At 38.6% G+C, this 10,166-nt stretch overlaps 1 protein-coding gene across 1 annotated transcript; it reads right to left on the bottom strand.

The window, feature by feature from the left end:
- Positions 1-1,660: 1,660 nt before the first annotated feature.
- On the bottom strand, positions 1,661-10,000 carry OIP5 (Opa interacting protein 5). The gene is made up of 5 exons (XM_006066243.4): positions 9,653-10,000; positions 9,368-9,434; positions 6,889-7,011; positions 4,600-4,681; positions 1,661-2,047 (listed from the first exon to the last, which is right to left on the bottom strand). Exons 1-5 carry the CDS (start codon positions 9,972-9,974, stop codon positions 1,952-1,954), a joined length of 690 nt encoding a protein of 229 aa, XP_006066305.3. The 5' UTR covers positions 9,975-10,000; the 3' UTR covers positions 1,661-1,951.
- Between the last annotated feature and the right edge of the window lie 166 nt (positions 10,001-10,166).

The following is a 10,166-nucleotide window of genomic DNA, read 5'->3' as shown; positions in this document are numbered from 1 at the left end:
TAAGGGAGAATGTACTTTACCCTTTACTTTGACACACGTCTACTATATCTGACTTTGATTCTAGAGTAAACGTGATTTGTATTTGGGAAAAAAATTTAAAGTCAGCCATCTTAATTAGATGTCAAGTCTAAGCATTTAATTTTCCATTGAAAGTTTACCAAAACAGCAAATCCAAAGTTAAAATAGCTACATAAGACAAGCTTAATTTAGATAAAATATGTTGAGGTAGACATACCATACACAGTACAAACCCCAGGATGATTCAGTAGAGACTATTATTGGGTCTCATTCTTCAGGAATAGAGCTTTTCTGGTACCGTTTGTTGCCAGAGGCTTCCTCCTTACGTAACCAAATTTTGCAAACTGTAAAGCATAAGGCAAGTCAGAATTTTCTTTCTCAAATATTTTTAAAGGAAAATATCCTTTATGCAGTCAAAAAGGGAAAGAACTTGCTATTAAATCTACTAGCCACGTCTGAACCATGTTACCTGTTGTGCACACCACCCCTTGGCTGTTATCATCTGACTACTAGTGCCAGCCCCTCTAGGTCTGCTTGTCTCCCTCTCACCCGTTCATCACAGAACAACCACAATGAGATTCCTCCTCTAAAATTCTTCCAAGAGCTTTTCATTGTTGTTGGGATAAAAACAAATATCCTTCAGGAGGCCAATACGGCTTTGCAGCCTCTGGTTTCTGGACACTATTACAACTCCTACATGCCTGTTGAGGGGCCTCACAGGGCCCTCATATAAGCCGTTCCCTCTATCACCTTATTAACTCCTACTATCTTTCAGACCACTGCTGAAACACTTCAACAGAAAGACCTTCCCTGACCCCCAAACCAGGTCAGGTACCTGCTATATGTGTTTATTTCTCTCTGTCCCTTTTCTTCAAAACCCTTACTACAGTTGTAATTTTAAATGCCTTCATGTGGTGGTTTGAATGTCCATCTCTAACTAGATTATAAGCTCCGAAGATACAGAATAGCAGTTTTTGCTTATTTCTAGCAGCTAGCATAATATTTTATAGCTATTTATTAAGTGAATATGATAAGCTATTGAACCACAGTGCTACATAAAGCAAAGTAATGAGAAAACAGCATTTGGTGAATATTTGGTGTTTTTACCATTCCTTTCATTATTTTCCTGTTATTACTATTCCTTTTCAGTTATAAACTGAAAAGGTAAAGATAAATATGTATTATGGAGTTAACTTGTTGAACATTACCTATGGAATATGTATGTACCTGTATTTCATGTAAGAAAAAAATGATTTCTCAGTATTCATACGACAATTGCTCCATGTAGGAATAATAGTTAATTAACAGAAGTACAACTCTATTTTCAGGCCACTCAGGAATCTTTAGATCAGAGGATTCATGGGACATTGGCTCTTAATTCTTAAATTTGCTATCAGAATGTTTTCAAAAATAAGTATTATGAAATTGATAAAAAGTCAAAATAAGACAAACAGCTATGAAACCTGGACAGAAGTCTGTTTCTCATCTTCTAGAAACAGCTTCGGAGAAGGCAATGGCACCCCACTCCAGTACTTTTGCCTGGAAAATCCCATGGATGGAGGAGCCTGGTAAGCTGCAGTCCATGGGGTCGCTGAGGGTCGGACTCGACTGAGCGACTTCACTTTCACTTTTCACTTTCATGCATTGGAGAAGGAAATGGCAACCCACTCCAGTGTTCGTGCCTTGAGAATCCCAGGGACAGGGGAGCTTGGTGGGCTTCCGTCTATGGGGTCGCACAGAGTCAGACACGACTGAAGTGACGTAGCAGAAACAGCTTCACAAATCACTTGGAAAATCAGTCTAGAGGTAAACATAATAAACCACATTTCTTATCCATTCTTGAAGTTGATGTTTCTTGAGAAGTGATCAAACAGCACCTGTTGTTGAAGACAGCAATAAGGCCTGCCTCTGATACTCAACCTCTGATTCTGAATTAGTTTGTTAGCTTGGACTGGTCAGGAGGCACTTCCTTCAGAATTTTCATGAGTGAATTTAAGCGAGTATGTGTTAACATTATCTTCTCTTTCAGCTGGGAAGAGAAATACAGATATCAGGTCATCTTAAATTTAACTTTCAATCTGATTCTAGAAGCCACTTGCGATTAAAACTAGTGATTGGGATCTGGTAATATTACAACACATTTCATAAGTACATTTGTTCTATTATGAAAGAACTTTATACAACAAACCTAGAGCACAGTAAGGTGACAGATACAAAGTTTCCTATGAAAAAAGACCAGTCACTGATGCTGAGCATTGCTACTTCTGGTCTCCTTCCTTCCTAGCCCTTATCACCAGGTTAGTGTTAACTCCGAAACTTGGGAAGACAAGAATAAAGTGCAATCAGAAAGCTTGTGGCGACAGAAGCATTAATCAGTCTTTCCCTCTCTTTTCCAGCAGCAAGAATTTTTTAAATTTTTGTTCACAGTAACATATGTCTGTCTTTAATTGGTAATGGCCTTCAAAGGTAGCTCTCGTTGTCAGGTTTAGCACAGATGTTTCTGGTAGATGATTTTCAGTAGTTTTTTTTTTTTTTTCCCCAGCTTAGATTAGCCATATCTAAAACCAAACTCAGTGGTGTTACTCAGTTGCATGAAGTTATCATGGATAAGTCTTAGTAAAAAAAAAAAAAAAAAAAGAAAATCCAATTTATTTCTGACATAGCACAAATCTACTTTCTAAGATTCAAGAATATTCAAAATACATCGGGAAGTTTTGCGTAAGCAGATCACTGTAGAGTCCATTAATCTTATTTGGGTGCCCTTGGACATAATGAATCATTTTTGTTACTTTCAAGGTTTGTTTTTTTGTTTTTTTTTTCAGTCTTTAGTGTTCAACATTTTTGCTGTGTATTGGGTATAGTTCTCTCTGCATTTATCTTACCTGATAAATGAGGTTTATCAAGGTCTTTAGACATGTAAATTGTTTTTCATCAAATTCAGGAAGTTTTGAACCATTATTTCCTTCAACATTTTTTCTTTTTCCTCTCTCTTTTGTACTCCCATTACCGAAGCATATTTAGGCATGCTTTATGGTATCCAACAGATCTAAGCTAGTTTATTTTCCTTCATTCTTTTTTCTTTTCTTCAGATTGCAAATCTCATCGTTTCCAAGTTTGCTGATTCTCCAGTCAACTCAAATGTGTTGTTGAGCCACTCTACTGAAATTTTCATTTCAGTTATTTATTGCACTTTACAATTCCAGGATCTCCATTTAGGTTTTCTTTTTTTTTTCCTCTCTCTCTCTCTCTTTAGGAACATCCTCTATTTAATGAGACACTCATCAGACCTTCCTTTACTTGGCAGAACTTGCAGACTACAAATGCCTGTTCTTGCCTAGAATAGAGCTTCTAATGAGAAATGCTGATAGCTAGCAGAAAAGGATCCCCATGTTCTTGGCTGTATCTGCCCAGATGAAGTCTCCCTCCCTCTGAGCTGGAGGTGCAGGGGAGGGAGGGAGGGAGCAGGTTGTGGCTCGAACGCCACAGGCTTTCACTGCTCTTACCAAGGTTTCGTAGACTTTCTTGAATATCTCTTCATTTGCTTTATTCCTTGAAGAAAATTTCCACAGACTTAAGGTAGCTATTTTCTTTGTCATTTGCTTTAATCATGGCAGTTTTGCTGGGGAGGGGGATCCATGGAGTTACTCAGGCCATTTCAGAAGTTCTCTCCCATACAAATTATTTCTAATCACAGTATTTACTGATCCTGCTCACCAACGTAGTTGCTCAGAACAAGGTTTGGCAAACTATGGACTGTGGGGTAACCTGCTGCCCATCTGTTTTAATAAAGTTTTATTCCAAGAAAACTATATCCATATTTTATATTTTCTATGGCTGCTTTTGCACTACAATAGCAGAATTGAAAAGTAGAGACTTCATGGTTGAGCTTAAGATATTTGTCATCTGCTCTTTTACAGAAAAAGTTTGCCAATTCCTGGCTTAGAACATGGTTTCATAAGCTTAATTTAACCGTGCAAAAAAGAAAAAACAAAACACTGTTCTCCTATCCCAGAAAGTACATAAAACTCTGAAAAATAAATGCCCTGGTTACTAAATGTATAATTACCAAGGAATAAACTATTAACAGGGCTAAAAACAAAACCAAGAGTAAATTCTAAGGTTGTTCTTCTGAGGGTAGTAAAGTAATAGCCAAATTTCTATTTAGAATGAGTCAGCAAGCTACCAAAACAAACCTGCTTTCTTCAGCTCAAAACCATCAAACACTAGTAAAACCCATTTAAATAAGAACCCTTAATAACGGTTCTCAACACTCTTTCCTCCGAGATTTCTAAGCATAAGGTGCTTGCAAAGAGGTCAGATTTATGAGCGATGACAGTCCATACCCAGCACAGAAAGGAAGAATAGGAATGTGGAGCTCAGCAGCCCTCCACCTCCTCCTGAACCAAACCTGACAATATGGCTTCACTATTTTGCTTTGTATCACAGATTGAATACGGAATGCCAAACCAAGTATAAAGAATTATTAGTGTGTCCACCATTTCACGATCCCTAAATTCATGGGTACAGATTATCAGGAACTGTCTATATTAAAGAAAACACACAACCATGATGAAAATTTACCTCTGCAACCTTTTCTGGTAGAGGGACGATGTGGATATCCACCTCAGATGCATTTACTATGGCTTTTGTTTTTAAGAGGTAGCTAGATAGAGAGCATAAGGAGAAAACATTAGTACCATATCACAGTTATGATGATCAAGGAAACAAACTTGCAATACCTGTCAAGCAAAGACTGCCTTCTTCCTGACACCCATTTCTAGATTCATAATGTATTTCACAGGAAAAACATTCTCAATTACCAAGTCATCAGCGATACTATGCCTCATCTCACCCTTTTCAGCCCGGAATCCAATAGTCAAAATTATCCCAGGACAAACTAAAGCCAGAAAACCAGGGTCACATGAATAACTATAATGAGTGTAGGCCTCACACACCACCAGTAGACTGTGTAGCACAGTTAGAAGGAAAGTAATCACATTGTGACAAATACTGTTGGTTGCCTACCCAACAGCCATTCCTCAAGGCTTTCTTGCTAACAGAACCCAGATTTTATTTAGGGCAGCAGTGTGCCCAGTCCTAAGAGAGGAATCATAACTGTTCTAGGCTAACTGTGAAAATCTTATTCCCTACTGTCACACAGTTGCTTTCCCAGCTTAAGGGACCTATTTCCTGCATTCCCACACTTGCCAAATCCTTTTCCTTCCAGTTCTGGATGCTACTTATGGATGTGATGCTTAACACCTGCAGCATCCAAGAGAAAAAGGCCATGAGAACCAGCGATGCTAACCCACAGCTCTGTCGTGGCTGAACTACTAGGACAATCCTGGAGTAGCCGACTGTCCCACCCTGTTCTTAAAGCCACTCTTAGGTTTTCTGTTACTAGCAACCAAATTCATTCCAATACCCACAGACATAGATGTATCATAGTCCCAGACTCGGGCTACTATACTTTTCTAATTTCTTTTTTTTTTAATTTTTATTATTTTTATGTTATATTGGACTATAGCTGATTAAAAATATTGTGTTGGTGTACAGCAAAGTGATTTAGTTATACATGTATCTAGTTTTCCTGATTTCTCCTTAATCAAAAAGAATGTATTGACCTTTGAGTCCAGTTTCTCATTTTTAAAGACTTAAGACATTACTTAAAATCAATAATGTTTTTTCAAATTTATATTAAAATTTTGTTACTAAAAGCTTACCTCCCTAAGCAAAAACTCAATTACAACTGTGCTAAAGTAATTCCTTAAACTGTTTCTTAAAGATTTGAAGTTATTAATAGCATATATTTAGAGATACTTTTCCTCATATCTCTAAACCTAATTCTAAATAAATAAAAATTATTTAAGAATGAACTAGAAAATGAAACAAATCCCAATCCATCTCAAGAACATATTTCCTGTTAAAAATCTGCACTGAAGAACTTCATAATAAAGGGGTTTATCAAAGCACGTTAAAAAGAGAAGAAGGAAACTTCTGTTTTATGAATGGAAAAACAGGCTTTGGAGTTAAGACATGGACTCAAATTTTAGCTCCTTCACATCTCAGCCCATTTTCTTAAAAACACATTGAGGAAAGCATAGCACCTGGTTATCAATGGCTGTTTTTGTTTCTAATGATAATGAAAAGACTTTGATGGATGTTTCAATTTGTTGAAATAACAGAAAAGCTTAACAAAAAGTAGAATTTATAATTAGAAATATCTAAAGTAATTCATAAGAAGGAACAACAAATAGGGAACTTTTTCTGACTTTATAAGGCCACATAATTATTTTTTACTTTTATCTGCTTCATTCTTTTTCTGCAAACAAAATTTCTCTGCATTTACACACACAGCATATAAAATATTTACCCCAAACCTAGAGCTTTCACTTCCCCACTGCAGCACCTGTACCATCTACAGATGACCAATGTCTTTATGCCTTTATTTCAAATTCTTAGGGTAAAAAAGCCTGACTGGCTTAGCGTAGGTCAGGTCTGTTCCCGATCCCATTGCCCGGGAGTAGTATCACATGGGATACAGACATGGCCACAAGGTCCCCACTGTGCGAGGCAAACAGAGGCTGGGCACAAGCTGGAAAAGTGTCTACCACAGCATTATTCTGCCTCACCTTCCAAAAGTTCCTGGAATGAAAGAATATCCTCACAGTACGATTATTAACACGCAGTATTATTATGAGACATTTACAATAGTCATGTATTATGAGACTATATTTTGGTCCCATTGCCATCTTTTTCTGTAAGAGCAGTATAGCACCTGGCTTTAGCATCTTCTCTAATACAAACATTCTGCCTTTTCTGGAAAATGTTTTAAAATTTATTTGCTGAAGAAAATCTAAGTCTACTTACCACACCATTTTGTCACTGGAAAGGCAGAAGTGGCCTCTCAAGGCAGCCAGGGCAGCATGGGTAGAATATAGGTGGAAACCAATGGGACTCTCACAGGAACTACAGAATAAAAGGTTGTAAGTGCTGGAGGAAAAAAAACAGGACATGAGTAAGAAAGAAAATCAGGGAACAAATACAAAATAACATCTCTGCACTCATTCCTAAAAGCTAGAATATAATAGGAATGAGACTGAAGAAATGTCACATTCAAGAAAGGTTAATTACAGCCTAGATTACTTTGTGAATTCTGGCTACAAAAGCAGTCATGGATACATAACTGTTACTTTGCTAAAGTAATTTATATCTGAAAAGCAGAAAAAGAGCTAACTAATCAGATTAACATTTAAACATATAAAACTACACATAACCATATAAATTAGCCACCATTAAGCCAATTTTCAGTTGAAGTAAAACAGTCAAGTTGACTAGGGCTTATTAAGCAATTTAATAGAATGCAAATCAGGATTTTTTTGCAGATGTAACAACAAAAAAAATTACCCAGACAAAATGAAAAAGAAAGAAATTATATGACCCTAGCAAGTCATCTACTTTATTTTTCTTTTATCCTCTAAAAGAAATGTGGTTTTAGTTCTATTTAAACCATATGAGTAACTAATTTACCTTATTTGCTAGTATATTATACAAATTAAATATTACAAAGAAATGTTTAAGAAAAAATTAACTGCCATGCATGTACTCAAAGCGATTTAGAGTGGTTCGATGAGGGAAAAATTATTTGTATAAACATAATATACTATGCAGTAAAACAGTACTAATAAAGTATAATAACTGCATGGCTAAAAATAAACAAATTCATGTCAATGGACACTAAACAAGACCAAGGAACAAATGCACTCAACTTACTGGTAAATGAAGTCCCACACTACACACGCAATACTGTATTTTTTGGAACTCACACCTTTGGCTCATAGGTCTCAGGCCTGTGGACTAGAACTAAACCTTTGGCCTTCCTGTGTCTCCAGCTTGTCAACCATGGCTCTTGGGACTTCTCACCCTTCATAATCAAGTGAACCAATTCCTGACAATAAATCTCTTCTTGCTGAGTCCCATGGCTCTCCTTATTTCAAAAACATATAAATACATCGAACTTTCTCTCCAGTGTTTTAAAAACCATCTAGATCTGTACTGTCTATAAGAATGCAAGCCACGTAAGTAGTTTTATATCTTCTATTAGTCTTGCTTAAAAAAAAAAAAAGGTAAAAGTAACAAGTGAAATTAGTTTTAATATATTTTATGTGACTCAGTATTCAAAGACATTATTTCAACATGTAATCAAGGGAATTCCCTGAGGGTCCAGTGGTTAAGATTGGGCACTTTCACTGCCCTGGCCAGATTTGCTCCCTGGTCTGGGAATTCAGACCCCACAAGCTGCACACTGTGGCCAAAAACAAACAAAAAAACATCAACAACAGCAAAACCCATGTAATCAATAGTTTTAAATTATTCAATGTTTTGGACCAAGTTTTCAAAATCTTATGTGTATTTTGCACTCAGCATATTTCAGTTCAGAATGGCCACTGTTTTAAGTGCTCAGTAGCCACCATCTGACAAGTGGCTACAGTACTGGACAGCATAGATCTAGCTAGATGTATTTCTCTCTAAGAAGATATTCAAAGAGCTTCTGCCTCGGGCCCCAAATGAACCAATTCCAAGCAGGCCGCCACTCCTTCCCAGTTTCCTTTGGGTGGGAATACACTCCTGGAAGGATAAGGAGTATCTTTCAGTTGGGAAAGAGGAGCTACAGAAGTCTTCCTGGTTACTGAGTACAGCAACTAAGAATTCCTAAACGTACTCTATTTAATACTAAAATTGGACCAAACAATGGTCAAAATGAATTGTCTTGCTGCTAAAATCAACTGAAAATTGAGCTCTGTACTGAATTCACTGAGTACTCTGTTGTCACTTATCAATCACAGTACAGACACGAGGCAAAGTTCACCAGGCAGTATTCAAGGACCTAACTTTCAACCTGTGTTTTTCTCCAGGTTCCTAGGTTACAGCAGAATTAGTCCTGCTGTAGTTTATTACAAATTCCAGGTTTAATGCAAGTGTATAAGTCCTAGTTATGTCAAAGGATTACAGTTTATAAAAAGTGATTCACTTGAAGATAATTTTCTCCTTTTTTCCCCTCCTAGACATAATTTTCTTAAATTCACTTCACTTGCACAACCCACGAGGGAAATGTGGCCCTCAGATCTTAAAACCTTTACACAAATATCTTTTCCATTTCGTTAAAACATCAAGTTCGTACAAGACAATCAGGTAAACGGAGCATTCTTCAAGTACACTGTATGAACGAAACAGACTTTTCTCCTAGTGGAAGATAGGAAAAAACTTCTGGTCCAAGTCGGTTCCACGCTCTTCAACCTCAGTAAGTCAAGAAATAACTAGAGACAGTTCTGATATTTTCAGTACGTACCTGCCTTTGAGCGAACCTTCAATGCCAACTAGGAACGGAGCCTCCAAAACTACATTATTTGTGACTCCTAGAAGGCAAACACAGGTCAGAGTGACTACCTGTGAGGCACTGAAAGGGAAAACCTCTCCCAGCCAGAAAGGCTCATCATGGTCACGAATATCATAAAAAGCTATTCGCCCCCCGCCCCAGTCCTGGCAAATGAGTTAATTTCCTTCCAAATTTTCATCCCGCTTTCCTCCCAGCCGGCTCTCAGTCACCCAGTGAGAAGGCGCCGCGCTCACTCACTGGAGAAGACCACGGCCCCGAGGGACCGCGACAGGTCCCAGGCGAGGTGCACAGAGTCAGCGAGCACGGCGTGGCACTGCGCGCACTGGAACACGGCGCACCTCTCGGGCTGCAGCCATCTCGGCAGCCGCGGGCGGGACGGCAGCTTCTCCAACCCCAGCCCTGTGGGGCCGACCGGCGAAGACCCTTTCACCACCTGCGTGTCCCACTCCATGGAAGTCGCAAAAGAAGGTTCATCAGTCGCTTTCTTAGCCCCATCACAGAAGTCACCCTGTGGCTGCTTTGCAATTCCAGAGATACGCCTCCGCGGCCGAGCAGCCATTTTCCCGCAGCCGGCGCCACCGTTTCAAAGACTATTCAGGCCCCACCCCAAGTTCGGTTCCTGCGTCCTCATTGGACAACGTGAACCCGGGCCTCTGCCGCGCGCTTTGTTGCCTGGATACGCCGTTTGGCGCCTAGGCGTTGGGGAGGTGTGGAGGAGATCGTGGGTCAGGTGGAAGGGAAGTCAGCCATC

The sequence above is a fragment of the Bubalus bubalis genome, chromosome 11, assembly GCF_019923935.1.
Source record: "Bubalus bubalis isolate 160015118507 breed Murrah chromosome 11, NDDB_SH_1, whole genome shotgun sequence".
NCBI classification, from domain to species: domain Eukaryota; kingdom Metazoa; phylum Chordata; class Mammalia; order Artiodactyla; family Bovidae; genus Bubalus; species Bubalus bubalis.
The sequence above is the reverse complement of the archived record's forward strand: the minus strand, read 5'-3'. Positions and strand labels throughout refer to the sequence as shown.